This window comes from Osmerus mordax, chromosome 6 (assembly GCF_038355195.1).
Source record: "Osmerus mordax isolate fOsmMor3 chromosome 6, fOsmMor3.pri, whole genome shotgun sequence".
NCBI lineage: Eukaryota > Metazoa > Chordata > Actinopteri > Osmeriformes > Osmeridae > Osmerus > Osmerus mordax.
Window position 1 is genome coordinate 8792479 of NC_090055.1, and position 20717 is coordinate 8813195.

Below are 20717 nucleotides of genomic sequence, written 5' to 3' on the forward strand. Positions count from 1 at the left end.
TACCTACCTGCCTGTCTGCTTTGTGTGTACCTTTCTCTTCCTGCTTGCCTTCCAGGCTGTCTGCCTGTCTGTTGGACTGTGAAGGGGAGTCTGGAAGCCCAGCTCCATGGGCCCCTGACTCCATGAGTCAGGGGGCTCCGAGAACAGCTCCCCAGACTCGCTCTGAGCCCCCCTCGGCCTCCCACGCTCAACGCTCTCCCACGTAATTACACCAGCACTGCTGAGCAGGGCCACGGGCGTACACACACACACACACAAACAAACATTAACTCAGATGAGTGCCGTTCCACAGCACCCCTAGTGTGTGAGGGTTGAGATGGTCTCCGTGGAAACATGAGCTAGTGAGGAGGGTGCACCTGCATGCCCCCTCGAGGGAGAGAGAGACGCTGGTATACCCTCACCTGAGAGGAGAGAGTGAGAAACAGAGAGGACAGGAGAGAGGACAGGAGAGAGAGAGAGAGAGAGAGAGAGAGAGAGAGAGAGAGAGAGAGAGAGAGAGAGAGAGAGAGAGAGAGAGAGAGAGAGAGAGAGAGAGAGAGAGAGAGAGAGAGAGAGAGAGAGAGAGAGAGGGACAAAAAGGTAGCGAGAGAGGAGCAGTGGGTGTGGTCTGTGAATGCACGACTCAGGAGAAAAGAGGTGTGAAAACCTCCTCCTGATGCAACCCCCGAAGAAATGCCCTCCTCAGAGGAGGCAGGTCTCGCCATTGTCCTGGAGCAATTACACAGTACATGTATCTACAGGTAATGCAAAGGCTGTGATTAGCTGTTCACAGTTACTCTTTGTGTGTGTGTGTCTACTACCACCTCGGGTACCATGGGCACCTTAGAACCATGACACCTTGGAATCCCACTATGCTGTGTTTTGTCACTGGCATTTGTCAAGAGGCCCATCATCTCCCTCATTTTGCATCTGTTTACAATGATAACATACAGGAGGAATGCCTTGCATAGAAAGCCATTCCTGAGGTCATGGTAGTTAGGGCTCTGTGTGTCTCCTGGCTGCAAGTCAAACACCATCTGGGCCGGGCCGGAGAGACACAGGTATTTGACCGTGTTGCTAATGATGTTTTCAGCCGGACCTGAGCTCTACTCAGCCTGCAAGGAGAGGGTCCAGGTCGAGTAGATCTTCAAAGCGTTTCCACGTCCTACATCAAAACAACTAAAACCCCTTCACAATACAGAGGATACAGCCAGTAATAGCTGAAATCAAGCTATTGAAGGCAATAATTATATGGTGTGCAAATCAAAATGATCTCTTGAGCTGAATGATGTGCGTGTGCTTGTGTGTTTGTGGTATGCGTACAGCACGATAGCTTTGAAGCTGCGGCGAGTGTTCTGTTCTCCAGAATCCAGCCCTGGCTCCCTGCCCTCCCCCCACCCTCTTAGCTCACATTTCTTTTTCTTTTTCTTTTTTTTGGGGGGGGGGGGGGGGGGGGGGGGTTCAAAGACCTCAGGCACACAAGAGAAGATCGGCTAATAAAGACATTTTATTCAGCTCGACACATTTATGGAAAAAATTGAATAATTACGAATGTCCACATAGGTGTAATACTAATAAATATGAGCACTACAATAATTATAAGTTGTACCTCATAAAATAACCAGGTTCTGAAGCAAAGCAACACTATTGTCAGGTTTTCTTTTAAAAGGCCATCGGTGGCCTGGGTGTCTCAACAGAAGAGTCTGAGAAAATTCCAAACTATTTGACTTGGAAAACGAGTCCCTTGTTGCAGTTTTGTTCCTGGTAGCCCTGTGTAATGACTGCTAGTCCATGCCATGCTACACTGCAGGGTGAGGGACAAATTATCAGGCTATTATCAGGCAACATAGCTCTGCAGCCAGAATGGAGCATGCACAACAGGCAGAGGTTTTTGGGCTTGGAGGTCTGGGGCTTTGGGGTTGGGGCTGAGGCTCTGGGGCTGGGGCTGAGAGTGAGGGCTCAGGGGTGGGCCGGACGCAAAACAGTCATGGAGGATAGTCAAGTGTGTAGAGTCGCCACCATGGAGGTTGAAAAGGAAGACTGGAGATGTATGGAACCGGAGGGGGTACTCATGAAGATGTAACCCATGCAGGGTCATGGCGTGCCGTCATTGCCTGGGTGGGTGCCCGCCCCCAGGTCTGTCCTCAGACGTCAGAGTTGATGCTGAGGTTGGCCAGTCGGGGGTCAGTGTTGATCTCGTACCTGTAGTGGTAGCCCTCCATGTGGTCCCGACAGGCGTCCCGGATGTTATACATCCAGCGCTTGATGCCCTTCCTGTTGAGGTAGAGCACCAGCAGGAAGATGACCCCGATGAGGGCCAGGACCATTCCCAGGAACACGTACGAGGTCTCCAGCACGCCCTTCATGTCCCCCGAGTAGGAGCACTCCAGCTGGGCTTGCTCCAGCAGCACCAGGGGCTGGCTCTTCAGCTCCTCTGGATCAGAGCAAGTCAGGTTCTGCAGATCCTGGACCTGGTCCCCTTGCTTCAGCCAGGCCAGCAGATCCTCCATGTTGCAGTCACACCGCCAGGGGTTCCCCGCCAGCCGCAGCAGCATGCCTGGGTGGAGGCTGAGGTCAGTCAGGGTGGAGTTGGAAAGCTTCCGCAGGGCGTTGTCCCGAAGGTCCAGCTCTAATAGTGGGGGGGCCCTCAGAGCCCCGTCCTGGATCGAGATGATGGAGCTGTTCTGGAGGGTTAGGTTAACCAGGCTGGGGAGGCGGGAGAGCGTACCATCTGTTAACACCAGCAACTCATTGTTGGACAAGTCCAAACGGGTCAGCTTTGGGAGAGCTCCGCTCTGCAGCAGGCTGATAAGGTCCTCTGTGTAGGTCTGGTTATAGAAACCTCGGCTAAGAACAAGCTCTTGGACCGTATTATTTGCAGGGAATGCTGAGGCGTCGAAGCTCTGGATCCGGTTGTTGCTTAGATCCAGGAGCCTGAGCTTTGGCAAGTTGCTAAATACCTTCGAGTCCAGCGACTCCAGCTGGTTTCCAGTGAGAAACAGGTCTGTTAACTGATCCAGGCGAGTCGGGAAGGACGCCGCGGAGATGCGCGTTATGTTGTTTCCAGTAATAAATAGAGTTTTTGTGTTGGTTGGCAATGGTTGAGGAACCGCGTGTAAGTCCTGGTTTACGCATTTTACAGTCGTTATGGAGCATACGCATTTGTCTGGACAAGCAGCGCCCGACACGAAAGCAGCAAAGAAAAACAATAAATGTGTGAGAGTAAACTTATTCGTTCTGCCCCGATTTTCTTTACCTTTACAAGAAAACAACGAGCTCTCCACGCGCATTTTCATCTCTTGCTCCTTATAGTCGGCGATGTTAAAGGATCACTGCAAGAGTCAAAATGTTGTATTTCCCCTAAGATTATACAGCGATCACGTTCCTGGCTACTCAACGGGCATAAAGAGTAACTTTTCAATGTTTCGAGGACTGTGATTCCTTAAAAAATAGCTCCACTCCCGACTTGTTGTTGGCGATAGTCCAATCAATTCGTGTCCAAATCGTCCTCTTCCGGGCCTACATGTCCTTCAGCTCCATGAGGTATCCCTAAAGTTTTAAGCAAAAGGAACCAGCGAATTAAACAGTTAATGTTTCTCAATAGGCTGCCGTTTTTTCCCGGTAGGCTACTAATCATACATTTTCCCGTACAGCCTATCAGGAAAATCGCACACGCCTGAACCAGTTAAGTTCAGTAAAAATCCGCTATTTCTTTAAAAAAAAAGTGTTAAAACCGGAATTTATTCACCCCTGTAACATGCGCTCATACACTTCTCCGCTTCAGATGATCTTATCATGTGTGAGAAAGGAATGATATTCTACTCCTTGCCACGGCGCAAACCACTGGAGGAGGGATATGCCATTATTCAGTGTAACGGGTGCTGTGAAACGTATTGGCTACTCGGACTGAGTCTATCATGTGATCATAATTTTAATTGTCATATTTGGTTTTCTGCAATAAAATGAATCTGTGTTTGCGTGTGTGTGTGTGGGTGTGTGTGTGTGTGTGAGAGTGCGTGAGTGCGTGAGTGAGTGAAAGACAGAGACATGAAAAAAAAAGAAAGAAAGACTGCTCAATTCCTCTGCAAAAGGGAAACGCGAGCTAACTCCACAAGGAAACTTTAGTATGCCACTCAAGTCTAAATCCATCAGTTTTTCTAATGCACTTACAGGGCCTCACTTAAAGCTTTTAAATGCTGAGAGGAGGCATAAAGTTCACGCATACAGGTCGCTGCTGCATGTCCATCGATATGCTTTAGAGTTACAATTTTCAAACAGCCTTCTTGGATTTTGATTAGTGGCTGATAACAGCCCATTTGTATTCCTAATTGATTAATGAGGAACTTGGAGTGCTCCGCGGTCAGTGTGGAACCGAAATCGATATTGGTTTGGTTTTGAGACAGAAAGCGAGAGAGAGAGAGAGAGAGAGAGAGAGAGAGAGAGAGAGAGAGAGAGAGAGAGAGAGAGAGAGAGAGAGAGAGAGAGAGAGAGAGAGAGAGAGAGAGAGAGAGAGAACTGGTTTAGCGCTCTTCTGTATTCTCAGTGTTCCCAGTTGAACCGGACCAGGCAGCGTGTCTCAGAGCGGACTGCAGCCTGCAGACCCGAGCAGCAGGCTGTGACAGTCAGACTTGTGAATGGGTGCTGATAATGACTGGAGGCAGCCTCATTAATGTCATATTACAAGGCCTGGTGTGAACCCCTTTGGGTAACCTGATCCACATTCTCGACCCAAAGCCTATTCTTAACTGTTACTCCCTCCTGACACTTTAGAAACTCTGCATGACAGCATGCAGCGAACAGTATTGCTGCGAATGCACACAAAATGTTGTGAATAAGATTTGCGTTTAAATTGAATGATCACTTTACATGTAATATATTAATAGGCTACAGCCTTTGACCTATTAGGCTCATGCATAGTTTTCATTTTTTTTAATGTAACCGCTAAACGTTATCCTTTAATGTTCACTTTAGACTTTCACATGGTCTCAGAGACTGACATATCTCTCTCCACAATGCACCTTTGGTTTATCACCTGGGACTGATTACATTTTAATACATTAGTACGATAAATTGAGGTGTGCGCTCCTACTCAGGGAAGAATGACCATGGATGCCCAAACCTTTCAGCCACCCACACGTTTCCAGGCTGTCAGATTTGGCAGTACCAAAGTCCAATCAAAGATTGCGATGCAAGTGCTGCCAACCAATGAGAAGTCGTCGTGTTGCAAAGCCTCTCTCCTGTTCTGAGAATCCGAATAGAGGGATTGGTGCTCGACTGCTCTGTTAAAATAAACCGGTTTAACAAACTCATACGCATTTAAAAATGTCAGAGATTACACTTTGGATATGCTCCGTTGATGCCAGCCGTATGATTACATCAGTCTTCATCTAGCGACAGGTGAGCAATATATAATAAATGTGCAGATCTTTTGTTAGCTAGCACTGGTACCAGTATGTAACTGTCTACGGCTACAGTAGTATAGCAGACAAGCTAGCGATGATGTGTCAGTTAGCTAGCTAGCACAATCTAGGCTACATCCTCACACGCCCTCCTTCTGTTTCAACATGATAAAAACAAATGCTACATACAGTAGCTAGCTAACTGACCTGTCTGCACCTAGCTTGCTAGAAAGACTAATTGTGTCAACAAGCTATATGTATTTTGAGGTTGCGGAGGTGGCATAGTTAGTTAGCTAGCTAGCTAAAATGACAGGTAGTTAGTCTCAAGTGTTGCAACTGGAGTGTAAACTGCACAGTTTGCTACGTAGGTAGGTGTGAAGCTATCTTAGCCAATATTACATAAAATGATGTGGTGTAGCTACAACTTATCAGTCTACATTCTTATCATCGCGCGCTTCAAGTTTAATGCAAAACAGTATTTGGGTAAAGCGCCAGGCCAAATTGTGCCAATTTTCTCCAAACGTAGTCATATTACTGGCAGTTTGTCTAGTCAGCATTGCTAGTTGGCATTGAAAGTGTCATAACTGGTGACCGATCCTCGACCCCAGACCCATAAAATTTGGTGTATTATCTGACCTTTGCCCTCTGGGGACCCCTGCATCAGCTGTGCTAAAAATAACATGATAACCCAAACCACCACAGAACAGATCAACTGCAAGGCGTGTGTAGAGGTCTCAGACTCTGCAAATAATGCATTTCATATTCATGAATGTAAAAAGCCCTTAGTTGATGAGGTCATCCTCTGCCCTTTTGTGAGAACATGAATTTGCTTATTGTTCAAGTTTGGTGTTTCTTGCCCCTAGGTTCCCAATCTAATTATGGAGTTTTGAGAAGGAGCAGGGGTGTGTAGGGGGGAGTGGAGTCCTTCCCTCGGTGTGTGATGGACTAGTGTGGGGGGTCTCTGAAGGGGGCTGGAACTGTTGCCTTTGTAAATGATCTAAGATACAATTGAAGTAAGAATATTTTTGATATACGTCTATATTTGTATGATATTTGTATAAAACTAGAGTTTAGTATTTATTGAAATTCCAGATGCCATTTTCTGCTCTGAGCACAGCTGGTTGTGATGTTGGACTGTGAAAGGGTCACCATGGTGGAGTGAGGTGAGCCTTAACAAAGCTCTGGGGTTGCTAGGGTGCGGTGGAACCTCAACACAAGCACAATTCTAGCACCCCAACACTATCTCTCCACCGTCTCGATTTTTTCTTTAGTTGATAGTTTTGCTGAGCAGCTCTGTTACACAACTGATATCTATTAGAAGCCTAGCTTTAGTTGAGACTTGTTGACAAGTATCTGTCACAGTTGTTTGTTTAGGAGTTTTTCCTGGGTGGGGGGGGGGACTAGGGGGAGGGAGTCCAGCACAGGGTTGTGGAGGGCCACTGCTAAAAAGTAGAAAAGCGAGGGGAGGGGACTCACAGTGAGGGCTGGTCAGAGGTCAGGATGAGCCAGGCGGTTCCAGACTGCACGCCGAAATGCCGCTCGCCGCGGCACGCGGACGAGGTCATGGCGGCGCTGACGGGCGGCTCCGAGGGGCGTCTGAGAGCCTTCCTGACGGCCCACTGCCACAACGCCGCCACGCTGCGGGACGGCTCGGGCCGAACGGCCCTGCACCTGGCGGCGTCCCTGGGGAAGAGAGCCCTGCTGGAGTGGCTGCTGGAGCACCGGGGAGCAGATATGATGGTGAAGGACAAGGAGTCGGGCTGGACGGCTCTGCACCGCAGCGTCTTCTACGGACACATCCACTGTCTGATGGCCCTGGTCAAGGTGGGTCTCTCTCTATCTGGTCTGGGGGTGGGATGGTTCAAGCATTAAGCTACACTGAGTCTCTCAAATATGCAGGGTGTAAAGCTGGGACAGTGGCTCTAGATGTCTTTTTTCGTTTGGAGGTGGAACTAGTGGTTCCAGTTTGAGGGTTTGTGTTCCAGCACGGCGGGCTCCTGTCCACCCAGGATAAGGAGGGTCTCTCGGTGCTGGACCTCACCATGAAAGACCGCCCGGCACACGTGGTCTTCCGAAACGCAGGTGAGCTGGGCTGGAGCATATCCGGGGGTATTTCCAGTGCTGTGGTTTGTAGCAGGTAAAGATGAGCTTCCAGGCAGCTGGGGAAGTAGAGTAACGGTGTTTTGATGCCTGGGCTGTTTGCCTCCCCAGACCCCACCGAGGTCTACACCTGGGGCAACAACACCAACTTCAGCCTGGGTCATGGGAACCAAGAGAGCCGGCAGCACCCTGAGATCGTGGATGTGTTCGCCCGGAGTGGGGTGTACATCAAGCAGGTAAACAGAACTATGGCTGGGTACCTTCCAACCTGACGGGACATAACAGCAAGTGAGCGAGCAAGCAAGCAGCTGGAAAGTTTAGCCAAACTCCTGGAAAAGATCTACGTTATTTAACATCTTGAGTCTACACGAAAGGGCTTCCCCACCTTAAACACCTTGGTCTCCTGGGTGATAGCTACCTCTCACCCTGACCCCCCAGGGGGGGGTTTCTGTGGAAACCAGGGTTATGCAGCAAGCTGAACCCAAGCTAGGTCCACTGGGATTGGCCGTGTCGTCACCTAGGTCCCCCTGCAAAACAGGGCCTCTCCCCTGGGTGCCCGCCTTCACAACAGGCCCCTCTGCTCAGGGGAAAGCCCCATTGGTTGAGAGAGAAAAAACGTGTTTGTCTCTGCCCGTCTTCCAATTTGCCGCTCACATAAACCAGGCTGTTATGGACTGGGTCGGCAGAGTTCACGAAGACGCTGATGCTAGTGTGGAGGCAGGTCTCCTCTGGATGGTCTGGTGGACACGCAGGCATGCAGGGTCTCTGTACGAGATGGGCGAGGTGCGTGTAACCTAATACAATACACCTGCTCCAGTGTATTGTATCTCCTGTCAGTGTGACTTTGTGGTTAGACTCGCAGGCAGGCAGCACAGCAGGTTAATCCCCTGTGAGGGTCTGGTGAGTGAGGGTGAGTGAGGAAGACAGGACCCCGGGCACAGGTCTGCCCCAGCTGTATGGATGTTCACCTATGCAGTTCTCTCTTCGAGCTCCTGGCTGTCTCTCTGAGCTCCTGGCTGTCTCTCTGAGCTCCTGGCTGTCTCTCTGAGCTCATGGCTGTCTCTCTGAGCTCCTGGCTGTCTCTCTGAGCTCATGGCTGTCTCTCTGAGCTCCTGGCTGTCTCTCTGAGCTCTTGGCTGTCTGAGCTCCTGGCTGTCTCTCTGAGCTCCTGGCTGTCTCTCTGGGCTCCTGGCTGTCTCTCTGAGCTCCTGGCTGTCTCTCTGGGCTCCTGGCTGTCTCTCTGAGCTCCTGGCTGTCTCTCTGGGCTCCTGGCTGTCTCTCTGGGCTCCTGGCTGTCTCTCTGAGCTCCTGGCTGTCTCTCTGAGCTCTTGGCTGTCTGAGCTCCTGGCTGTCTCTCTGAGCTCCTGGCTGTCTCTCTGGGCTCCTGGCTGTCTCTCTGAGCTCCTGGCTGTCTCTCTGGGCTCCTGGCTGTCTCTCTGAGCTCCTGGCTGTCTCTCTGGGCTCCTGGCTGTCTCTCTGGGCTCCTGGCTGTCTCTCTGAGCTCCTGGCTGTCTCTCTGAGCTCCTGGCTGTCTCTCTGGGCTCCTGGCTGTCTCTCTGGGCTCCTGGCTGTCTCTCTGGGCTCCTGGCTGTCTCTCTGAGCTCCTGGCTCTCTATGGGCCCCTGGCTCTCTATGGGCCCCTGGCTGGTTGCGTTGTAGGCTGTTTTTTTGCCTGTCTGTTATTATCCTTCACGTCCTTGGGACGTGAAGGATAATAACATCAAGGGGAATATCCTTTTAATTAAACTCTTGTTGTGGATAAACAAATATTGACGATAGATAAGCCTCCGACCAGCCCTCCATCCAGGCCTTCATCCTGGTGAATCAATGCTTTTTTTATTGACTATTCAACAGATGCTTCAGGCCTGTTAATTTATGACTTCACTGTTGGGGTGTTAAGATAACATTTGAACCCAAGCCCCAAAATATAGCCTGAACCCTGCCCTATGGCCTGGTCATCTAGCTGGTTAGTTGGTTCAGGATACATTACTGTCATAATCCTCAGGTCAGTGGGGGGTTGATAGAGATCTTGTTTCACGACCCCCCCCTCCCCTTCACACACACACACACACACACACACACACACCGGGAGACAGTGCCTTTGTGCTCCCATCCCTGTCCTGCAGGTGCTGGTGGGTTAAATATTAATCCTAAGAATGACATCCTTTTAATTAAATGGCCTACGCTGGAGTGTATCAAAGTGATCGCTCTACTCCAGGACACATCCCGCTGCCCTGTTAAGATCCTGAGGGGAGCGATGCATTAGTAATGATGTTTACCTTTCCACTTGTGCCACGGCCACGCCGGCGTCCTGCTGTGCTACTGCTCCACGAGGGCTCGGCCCGCCGCGCGGAAACCTGACCGAGGTTACCCCCAGGATCACTTCCAAACTGTCGCTGGCTGCCATTGTCCTGTATGTCCTGACGGCGTGTGCTTGTCGTCTCCTCTAGGTGGTGCTGTGTAAGTTCCACTCTGTGTTCCTGTCTCAGAAGGGGCAGGTGTTCACCTGCGGACACGGCCAGGGGGGCCGGCTGGGGCACGGGGACGAGCAGACATACCTGGTGAGGCTGCACTGGACACTACACACTGCCTACTACACACTATCCACTACACTGGACACTACACACTGCCTACTACACACTATCCACTACACTGGACACTACACACTGCCTACTACACACTACCTTCTAGACTGGACACTACACACTGCCTACTACACACTAACCACTATACACTGCCCAAGACACTGGACACTGCACACTACCTACTTACTAGCCGTGTACACTACACTTATGTACTAACTCTAACCAACTGTACGAATAGAAAAAGAGAGATGCTTGGGAGAAACCCCCATAATTTGTGTCTCTCCCCAGGGTGGTGTTGGAGAGGCTGCAGTCCATGTCTCACCCCTGTCTCCCCAGGTGCCCAGGGTGGTGGAGGGGCTGTTGTCTCTCCCTGTCTCACCCCTGACTCCCCTTGTCTCCCCAGGTCCCCAGGGTGGTGGAGGGGCTGTTGTCTCTCCCTGTCTCACCCCTGACTCCCCTTGTCTCCCCAGGTCCCCAGGGTGGTGGAGGGGCTGTTGTCTCTCCTTGTCTCACCCCTGACTCCCCTTGTCTCCCCAGGGTGGTGGAGGGGCTGTCGTCTCTCCCTGTCTCACCCCTGACTCCCCTTGTCTCCCCAGGTGCCCAGGGTGGTGGAGGGGCTGTTGTCTCTCCCTGTCTCACCCCTGACTCCCCTTGTCTCCCCAGGTGCCCAGGGTGGTGGAGGGGCTGTCGTCTCTCCCTGTCTCACCCCTGACTCCCCTTGTCTCCCCAGGTGCCCAGGGTGGTGGAGGGGCTGTTGTCTCACCTGGTGTCCCAGGTGGCAGCAGCTAGGGACCACACTGTGGTGCTGACGGAGGAGGGATACGTATACACCTTCGGACTCAACTCCTCCCACCAGCTGGGCCTGACTCCGCCCCCGGCCGCCAGCCATTTACCCAAACAGGTGAGGGTGGATAGGAAATAGCCTGCTCCCTGGCGAGGTATTGGAATGTTGTCATTAATTGTGTTAAGTCTGCATGTGTAACAGTTCTGTTTTCAATGGATGTGTTTTTAGAGTTCAACCAGTGTATAGTGTTTCCAGAGGAAGTTGCATGGCTTAGGGCCTACATTAAACCCAGTAGGAAGGCTTAAGGCTGTATGAAACAGCAGTGATACTCGGCCTGTGTTGTTGATTGGTTATTGAGTGACCTGGGCCTTGTCCAATGGGATACAGGTATTCTCCAAGACGCTGAAAGGCAGGACTGTGATTGGAGTTGCTGCAGGAAGGTTCCACACAGTGCTGTGGACCAGGGAGGCCATCTACACCATGGGTCTGAACGGAGGCCAGCTGGGTGAGACACACACACACACCCGTAATCCTATGGTATCTGTTACAACCTCCTTTTAGGATGTCTTTTGTAACAATGTAACATCATTATGTTCATGTATCATCACAGTCGTCCTGCTTTTCATTTGACCTCGTTCGTGACCCAAACCCTCTCTGCTCTGTGACCTTTGACCCTCAGGTTACCTGCTGGACCCCAACGGAGAGAAATGTGTCACCGCTCCTCGCCAGGTTTCTGCCCTGCACCACAAGGACGTGACCATCGCCATGGCAGCAGCCAGTAATGGGGCGACGGTCGTGGTGACGGAGAAGGGGGATGTTTACCTGCTGGCGGACTACCAGTGCAAGAAGCTGGCGTCCAGGTCGGTGTTGGTCTCTCCCTAGTGGGATGGAGTGTGACAGTCATACCGGCCCAGCTCTCCACTTTTTGACTCTCCTCTGTCCAACCCAACCCCTCAGGCAGTTGAACATCCGGAAGGTTCTGGTGAGCGGGGGTAGTCTGGACCACCGCGTGGATCCCCAGGTCCTGAATGAGAGCGGGGGAGAGAGGGTGTTGATCCTGGCCCTGGATCAAGCCGGCAGGGTGGGTATGACGACCCGGGGGATCGGGGTGGGCGGAAGGTGCAGGGTTCTGACCAGAATTGGTCACACAGCAAACCCCAATCAGGCCAGAGATACATTAGCCCAACGTCCCTAATGGCCAATCTACTGGCTTACCATTCTCCCCCCGTCTCCCCCACCCTCCCGTCCTCCAGGTGTTCTGCTGGCGCTCCAGCGGCAGCCCGGTGCGGCAGGTGCGCTGGGCGTACGGCCGGCAGGTGTTCATGTCCGACATGGCGCTCAGCCGCGGCGGCCTGATGTTCATCACGCCGGAGGGCGAGGGCTTCAGCGGCCAGTGGCTGGGGGACCCCAGGAAGGCCGGCGAGAGGAAAGGTCAGCCGCCCGTGAACACGGCTTTGTTGAGAGGACGCTTTGGTTAGGAGCTACGTACAAAAGCGCGTGCCGGAAGCCCCAGGGAGGACTAGAAGCGGACATTTCCGAGCAGTATTTCAGTGATTAGTGCCAAGGACGATCTGTGTGTGTTCTGACTTGCTGTCTCTTATAGTGTCAAGAGAAAACCTGCTCCACAATTAGAGACTATTAATATTTCTCAGACGAGAACTGGGTTAACTCGGTGTGTTCTAGAAACGGGCCTGCGTGCGGCCTGTATTTCTCTCTGTCTAGGCCAAGCAGGTTGTCATCGTCTCTTGTCTTGTCCAGACGGCGCTGTGGAGGGGTGTGGCCACGGCGAGGGGGGCGGGGCCTACGAGAGGATCCGCCTCGACAAGCTTCCGTACGTCCACCGGGCGGTCAGCGTCACCATGGATACCAAGGGGCGTAACTTTGGCATGCTGCAGTCGGACCCCAAAACCAGGTAGGGGGCGTGGAACTTTGTAACGATGAGCGCGAGGAGCCTTGGAATGGTTGAACACTAAGAATCAGAATCAGAATTCGGTTTATTCGCCATGTATGTTATACAAACACAGAATTTACTGTGGCAGGAAGGTGCAAAACACTAAACATATACGAATCTTAAATTAAGTAAAAGTACAAAAGTTTAACTATTTCTAAGAACTAAACAATCTAATAATAAAATAATTTAGATATTAAGTAAAATATATATAAAAATAAGAATAGAATGAGCAGCATGAGTGGTCAACAGTGCAATCAGATACTGAGATAAGGTGGCTTATGCATAGTGTAATTGCCATTAGATGGACTTTAAATAAATGAATGAATGTCAGTGGGAGTCCTTGGCCTTGTTGAAGAGGCCAGTAGCAGATGGAAAGAAACTGTTCTTATGGCGTGAGGTTTGGAGTAGGATATGGAAGGCTGACCCTCCTCTCCTCCCCCCTCCTCTCCTGTCCTCTCCTCCTGTCCTCTCCTCCCCCCTCCTCTCCTGTCCTCTCCTCCTCTCCTGTCCTCTCCTCCCCCCTCCTCTCCTGTCCTCTCCTCCTCTCCTGTCCTCTCCTCCTCTCCTCCCCCCCCCAGCCTGTATGAGATCCCCTCCGTCTCCCCCTCCTCCCTCACCCAACACTTCCAGCGGCTGCTGGAGGAGGCCGACGAGACGGACAGCATCCACGACGTCACGCTGCAGGCCGGAGACCGCGCCTTCCCCGCCCACAAGTACGTCCTGTCCATGAGGTCCGAGTTCTTCCGGAAGCAGCTGTTGGCGGAGCGCGGCGGCGGCGGCAGCGAGGACGGGGACGGTGAGGTGAGGAGGAGCGAGGACGCGGTGGGCTGCGACCTGCTGGTCCTGGAGAAGGTGTCCGCCGAGATGCTGGAGCACGCCCTCACCTTCATCTACACCGACTGCTGCCAGATGCTGGTGGCGGGGGCCCGGCCCCGCGTCTCTCCCCAGGGACGGGGCCCCGAGCTGGGCCAGGAGCAGCTCATCTCCACCCTGGAGGAGCTGGGGCTCCAGGACGGGCCGAGGGGCCGCTCGGCCCTGGACGTCTACCGCTCGCTGCCCCCCTCCGCCAGGAGCGACGGGGACAAGGCCAAGGGGAAAGGTAGCAAGCCTGGGAAGAAGGGCAAGGCTGGCAAGGCGGGCACCACGGAGGAAGGGGCCAACCCGGTCAAGACCTTGCAGGGCGTGGCCAAGAAGTTGGGCATAGGTAGTTTATCTGCACGGTGAGGGCTCAACCTAACTCGTCTCCACTGTGTGTTTGCTAGCGAAGTATCTTTTGCGGTCGCGTTTGGTGTCGAGGTATGTTGTAATGTGTTTGATTGTGGCTGGATGATGTTCCCTGGGCGGTGTGGTCGGCAGGCTGGACGGGGTGAAGTTTGAGAACGGGCAGATCAGCGTGGTGCCCAAAAAGACGGGGAACAAGCCCCGCCTCAACCCCAAGAAATGGTGAGCTGAGTGTGTAAGACGAGCCCTGCTGCGTAACGTGATGATGGGGATAAATAGGTAGACACTCATCTGTGTGTGTCTGTGTGTGTGTCTCCATAGCTCCTACCTGTGTGATGTGACCTTGAGGTCTGAAGATGGCAAGGAGTTCCCCTGCCACAAGTGCGTGCTGTGCGCCCGCCTTGGTGAGTCGCTGCCCTGTCGCAACTGGACTGCTATTGGCTGCGAGGCGTGCTGATTAACCCGAGGAAAGTGGTGCTCTCGATCTTCGACGCCGTCGTTCTAGCGTGTTCTCTCTCTTTGTTCCGCAGAGTACTTCAACAGCATGCTGGGGAACCCCTGGATCGAGGTAGGCCTGTGTTCCGAGTTTCTGTCCGAGCGCGATTATCTAATGTCAGATTGTCTGCCGTGTAGTTCAGGGATGTGAAACTCTGGTGTGGAGTGATGTGACGATGGTCTGGTTGGTGTTGTTGGTGCTTGGGTGCGCCCTCTGCAGGCCACCTCATGCAGTGCTCTGGAGATGCCCACCAGCTCAGAGATCCTGCAGGTGATCCTGGAGTACGTCTACACTGACGAGTCCCAGACCATCAAAGGTACGCACACGCGCACACACACGCAAACGCACACCTCACAGAATGTCCAAACCACATACCTACACCCTAGGTATGTGGTTTGGTCAAATGCTAAACCCATCCCAGCACAGTATATTCAGATACGTATTCATGTCAACTCAGAAGTTTATTATTATTTAGTGAGAATTGAATAAAAAATATTGAACACCTCCGACATGGATGGACTGGTTGTCGTAAAGCAGCATTTGAAAAAAAATATTTATACATTTTCCCTTCTCTCCTCCCCCCCAGAGTCCTTGAGCGTGGAGTTTGTGTGCGGAGTGCTGGTGGTGGCGGACCAGCTCCTCATCAGCAGGCTGAAGGAGATGTGCGAGGTGGCCATCACAGAGAACCGTACGCTCCTGACCTCAGCCCTCCTCCCTCTCCCACACCCCTCTCATCCAGCTCTCACGTTTTTTCTTCAGACCTTTCATCTCCGCCTCTCCTACCCTCTTCTCTCTCTCACCCTCTCCCCTTCATCCAACCTTCCACCTCCACTTCACAATAAGGGTTCTGGCAAGACATGGTGTTCTAGAGCTCGAGTCAGGCTCTCACAGTCTCTCCTTATAAACCCGTAATCTTAACCTGCTCTCCTCTCCTCGCTGGCCTCCTCCTCTCCTCGCTCGCCTCCTTCCCCTCCTCCTCAGTGACTCTGAAGAACGCTGCGGAGCTGCTGGAGTTCTCTGCCGTGTACAACGCAGAGCAGCTGAAGCTGTCCTGTCTGCAGTTCATAGTGCTCAACATGGCCGCCCTCCTGGAGACCCGGTGAGGAGCCTGCGTCTGTGGTGGTCGGGGGCGGGGGGGTGAAGGTTGTGTTTCTGTTTTTTCTAAGTGCTCTGTTCCTTTCAGAGCTCTGGATGTCCTCAGCGATGAGGTACTGCTGGAGCTGTCTGCGTCATACAGGAGGATGGTGAGTGTGGCCCAGGGTGGGGTTAGGGGCATGCCCCCCTCACAGCTCCTGGGGCTGCCTTGGAGCACCTTTTTTAGCTTCTCTACGAGGTCCGGTTAAGGTGTGGTGCTGCGGTCGTGTTTAACCTACCTGTCTGTCTATGCCTTGCTTCCTCTCTCTGTTGTCCCTGTCTTTTCCTCTTTCCCCTCTTCTCTTGCTCTCTCTCTCTCTCTCTCTCATACTCTCTTTCCCTCGCTCTGTGTTTTCCTCTGTCAGATCCCTGCCATGCAGAAGCGTCAGATCACCCCCTACCCAGACGCCCCAGACCTGAGTGTGTACGAGGAGGAGGAGCCAGACTCGCCCTTCAGCCCCAGAGGAGACACAGAGACGGACTACAGCTGCAGGTAGGGAGGACCAGGAATGTATACAAACCTATAAAAGAGTAGACTATATTATGGCAAAAACAGTAGGACTGTATAAGATCACTATATCATCCTGTCCCTTCTCCTCTCCCTCCTCCTCCCTCCTCTCCTCCTCCCTCCCTGTCCTCCTCCCTCTTCTCCCTCCTCCTCCCTCCCTGTCCTCCTCCCTCTTCTCCCTCCTCCTCCCTCCTCTCCCTCCTCCTCCCTCCCTGTCCTCCTCCCTCCCCGCCCTCCTCTCCCTCCTCCTCCCTCCCTGTCCTCCTCCCTCCCCGCCCTCCTCTCCCTCCTCCTCCCTCCCTGTCCTCCTCCCTCCCTGTCCTCCTCCCTCCCTGTCCTCCCTCCCCTCCCCGCCCTCATCGTCCTCTCTCTTCAGGGAGAGCCTGTTGAAGAAGGCCAAGATGAAGGCCAAGAGAAAGCCCCGGCGACGCTCCGACAGCTCCGGGGGGTACAACCTCTCTGACATCATCCAGAGCCCCCCCGCCGCAACCACTCCAGGTACACACACACACACGCAGTAGTGTAAGGTCATTTCACCGTAGGGTCATCGTTGTCAATCAAAGTTAATCAGCAGTGACCCCCATATACCCCCCCCTGCCGCCCCTCTCAGTGACCCCCCCAGGCCTGGTGAAGCCAGGGGCGAGCAGCTCCATGGAGTCCCTGCAGGAGCTGTTGACCTCGGACTCGGAGGGCAGCTACGTGGGGGCGGGCAGCCCCCGCGAGCTGCAGTCCCCCATCGGCCTCCACAGGACAGAGGTACGCACACGCCCCCTACAGCGGGGGGCGCCAACCTTGTTCCTGGAGAGCTTACCTGCCTGGAGGTTTTCCCTCCAACGCTAATCTAGCACACCTAATTCTTGTAATAATTACCTGCTTGATCAGATAACTACTGTTAAATCTGATCAACTAAGTGTGGTCGGTGCAGGCCGGTAGCCCCTTCAAGAACAGGGTTGGAGAGCTCTGCTCTACAGTGCCATACACACACAGACACACTCACACACACTAACACTCAGATGGTGTATTTAACCACAGTTTCTGTGTTGTGTGCAGGATGAGAGGGCTGGAATCCAGCGGAGGAGGACTCCCTCCAGCACCCCGTCCACCCTGAGGAACGGACTCCCTCACCCACGCAGCTCTGCCCCAGAGCCCATCCCCAGGGCCTCTTCGTGCAGCTCCGCCACAGAGCCCATCACCAGGGCCTCCTCGTGCAGCTCCGCCACAGAGCCCATCCCCAGGGACTCCTCGGGCAGCTCCGTCCCAGAGGCCATCACCAGGTGAGGCCAGGCTGGTTGTGCTGTGTTAAGCGATGGGTACACTACTGATGGTTACACTAATCCCCCACCCCACCTTTCTTCCAGTCTTGTCTGCACCCCGCCAATCCTGGACCTCAGAGCCATCATGGACATGGAGGCCACCTCCCAGACGAGCCTGAGAGCCACGCCTAGAAGCCCCGCCCTGTATGTGCTCTCCTCCTGCCTGTGTCCATGAGAAAATAGAACCAGGATGTTGTCTGTGAACTGAAGCATTCAGGCCAACACAGGTTCATGTCTGTCTGTATGTCTGACAGCTCCTGATTATTTTTTTTTCCCCACTCCTGCCTTACCCCCCCCTCCCCCCCTGCACCTCTCTCCTCCCTGCCCCCCCATCTCTCCTCCCTACCTCCTTTTCTCCTTCCTGCCGCCGTCTGTCCTCCCTCACCTCCCCCAACATTAGCACCAACAGCAGCAAGCCCTCCCCCATCCCGGCCAAACTCTCCCAGAAGCAGAGAAAGATAATGGCCCAGGCCACCAAGGAGGGCAGTGTGGAGGCAGCGGTCCCCAGGGCCGCCCCGGCCCTCAGCCCCCCGAAGAGCATCAAAGCATGGTACGGGTCTCTGCTGTCTACGCTGCTGAGGCGCTTGTCTTGTTTGTATCCCTTGTTGTCTCACTGGGCAAAAAATAAATAAATTACCATTCTGTTGGTAGTGAGGTTGAGGACACCCACCCACCCGGTGCACAAGGAGAGCTTGATCAAACGCACCTAGTCTGAAAGAGATGGCCTAATCCGGCCAGGAAGGACTGATGTCGATGGACAGGGTTTTGCTGATAGTTTCTTTCGTCTCCCACTTTTCCTCCTCCCATCCACCACCCCGCCCCCCCCCCCCCCCTCCACTCCAGGGCCAAGACGGTCCAGTCCCCCCCCTCCTCTCGCTCCTTTAGGGACCTCCTGGCGGAGGAGGCGATCCGGGTCCAAGGCCATCCTGGGGCTCCAGGCAGGGCTGTCGGGCCGGGAGGACAGGGACCAGCTGCCTCTGCAGCAAGGAGGGTCACCTTCAAATCTGCTGCCGAACCTGAGAAGTGTGAGCCTGGGAAACCAGCTGGGTAAGACACACACACACACAGTACAGATAGACACACAGGGACACAACGGACTCACAAACGGACACACTTGACGTGTACATCGCGAATCATGCGATTCCGGTGTAGTCCACGTGATGGCACTGTTGTCCCATGGTGACACTATCGCCGTTCAACACAGGAAACCTCTGACAAATTCACACTGTCTTACGCATGCATACCACACATGTGTGTCCTGATCTTAACTCACTGAGTTAACTTCTGCAAACGTACCCCCACACACACACACACACACACACAAACGTACGTGTGTGTGACGGCCCTCCCCTCGGTGGAAGGAGCTAGTTTAAGACCTCAGAGACAAGACATCGTTGATGTTATCTCACCACAAGTGTCGCAAGAAGTGTTCGGGAGGATGTGCCTGTGAGCACTTGTGTGTGTGTGTGTGTGTGTGTGTGTGTACGTTTGCAGAAGTTAGTGACTCAGTGAGTTAAGATCAGGACACACAGAGATAACTCTCTCCCTTACCCGTACTCCCTCCCCCACCTGTGTTGTGTACAGTCCTTCGATAGCGGTCTGGTCTGGTCTGGTCTGGTCTGGCCTGGCCTGGCCTGGCCTGGGCTGGTCCAGTCCAGTCCAGAGTAGGGCATGAGGCTGATCAGATGAGATTAGGCCGGAGCCTTGTGTCGCTTCTGATCACCACAGAAAGTCTGGTGTTACACCCACACACACACACACCCACACACAGGCTCTAGAGTAATTGTAGTGGTGTAGGGGTAGTGCTGTCCGCCTGTCGCCCCTGGTTACCACTGTTGATCTTCCACGTCATTCCTTTTCCCGTCAGCCCCTGGGTGCGGGCGGCTGCGGCAGGGAGCCCCCCCGTGGGCGCCATGGTAACCTTTGCCTCCATCGTGGAGGAGGAGAGGCAGCAGGAGGCCGCCTTGATCCGCAGCCGAGAGAAACCCCTGGCCCTCATCCAGGTGAGCGTGTGTGTGTCCGGGTGTGTTTACGTCTGTGTTCGTGTGTCTGCCTTGCTCCTGTCTCACACAAACACTAGTGCTCTCTCGCTCTCCCCTTCTAACCCCTCCCTGCCACCTCTCACTCTCTCTCTCTCTCCCCCTCCCTCACCACAGATTGAGGAGCGGGCAATCCAGGACCTGCTTGTCCACTACAGTAGCCGTGGCAACCCTGAGGAGCTGGTGGTGGTGGAAAGGTCCAGCCAAGGCCCTGTGGCCACGCCCACCTGGAACAAACATTAGACCACACGCACTCGCACAAAAACCTGTTGCACGACACACACACACACACACAGCGTCAGTTACAATACCATCCATCCATCGACAGACCCACCGACGCCCATGAGCACGTTCTGCTTCCAAGACATTGCATAATGTAGCCGCAACCTTTAACATCCTCCCTAACCTAACCCTCCGACATGACGCCGTGCATCTGGAACAGCTCTGTGTTGCAGATACTTGCCAAACGAGAATGATTTTCCAAAAAGATATTGCCTTCCAAATATGTGTAAATTGTGTTCGGCGAGGACAGTTTTGAATTTAGAACTACCAATTGGGTCCAAAGTACGATACCCAGCTGTGCAGTGTTGAGGTAACTAAGATGTATTCCTATTTAGTAGAGAGGGCAGCCTGACCTGAGTGCTACCTAGGAACCCTTTGCCCTGAGTCATACAGTTCTGCTGAGAATGTTTATTGAGGGGATGTGTGTGTGTGTGTGGTGGGGGAAGGTGTGTGAGAAACTGCACACTGTGTTTGGAAGGCGAGGGAAGCAGTTCGCTACTCACGATTTCAACACTCTGCTCTCAGTCGCACAGTTCTGCTGAGAATGTTTATGGAGGGGAAGTGTGTGGGGGGGGGAGGGTGTGTGTGATACTGCACACTGTGTTTGGAAGGAGAAGGAGGCAGCTAGCTACTCTATATCAAAAAGGGTTGGAGAAGGGAATGCGCCTTGCTTTCACTCTTACCAGATTGCAGCACGCCACACACACACACACACACACCACATACCGACACAACAATTGACTTTCTTTCTCCTGGCTGGCTCTCTTGTTTTGATTCGTTTATTTCTTTTGTTGAGTTGTTTATGGAGCCAGCTATGTAAGCCTGGAGTCAGAGCCCATGTGTTGGCTTGGTATCCCCCCCCCCCCCCCCCCTTGTACGAAGACAACATGGCATGCAATAAAAATCCAACCTGCTCAGTGACCCTG

General features: G+C 53.2%; 2 protein-coding genes across 2 annotated transcripts; one reads left to right on the plus strand and one right to left on the minus strand.

Moving 5' to 3' along the window:
* Positions 1 to 1481: 1481 nt before the first annotated feature.
* Positions 1482 to 3679, minus strand: tpbg (trophoblast glycoprotein). Its single transcript, XM_067238382.1, has one exon. The coding sequence runs from the start codon at positions 3273 to 3275 to the stop codon at positions 2124 to 2126; it is 1152 nt and encodes a 383-aa protein (XP_067094483.1). The 5' UTR covers positions 3276 to 3679; the 3' UTR covers positions 1482 to 2123.
* Positions 3680 to 6830: 3151 nt separating this feature from the next.
* Positions 6831 to 20712, plus strand: ibtk (inhibitor of Bruton agammaglobulinemia tyrosine kinase). The gene is made up of 27 exons (XM_067237363.1): positions 6831 to 7202; positions 7364 to 7460; positions 7590 to 7714; positions 9929 to 10039; positions 10794 to 10964; positions 11235 to 11352; positions 11527 to 11707; positions 11805 to 11928; positions 12101 to 12278; positions 12606 to 12759; positions 13377 to 14018; positions 14155 to 14241; positions 14341 to 14423; positions 14550 to 14587; positions 14735 to 14831; positions 15102 to 15203; positions 15497 to 15614; positions 15699 to 15759; positions 16015 to 16142; positions 16534 to 16655; positions 16768 to 16913; positions 17208 to 17431; positions 17516 to 17614; positions 17871 to 18020; positions 18314 to 18517; positions 19338 to 19473; positions 19627 to 20712. The coding sequence occupies exons 1-27, from the start codon at positions 6879 to 6881 to the stop codon at positions 19750 to 19752; spliced, it is 4146 nt and encodes a 1381-aa protein (XP_067093464.1). The 5' UTR covers positions 6831 to 6878; the 3' UTR covers positions 19753 to 20712.
* The last annotated feature ends 5 nt before the right edge of the window (positions 20713 to 20717 follow it).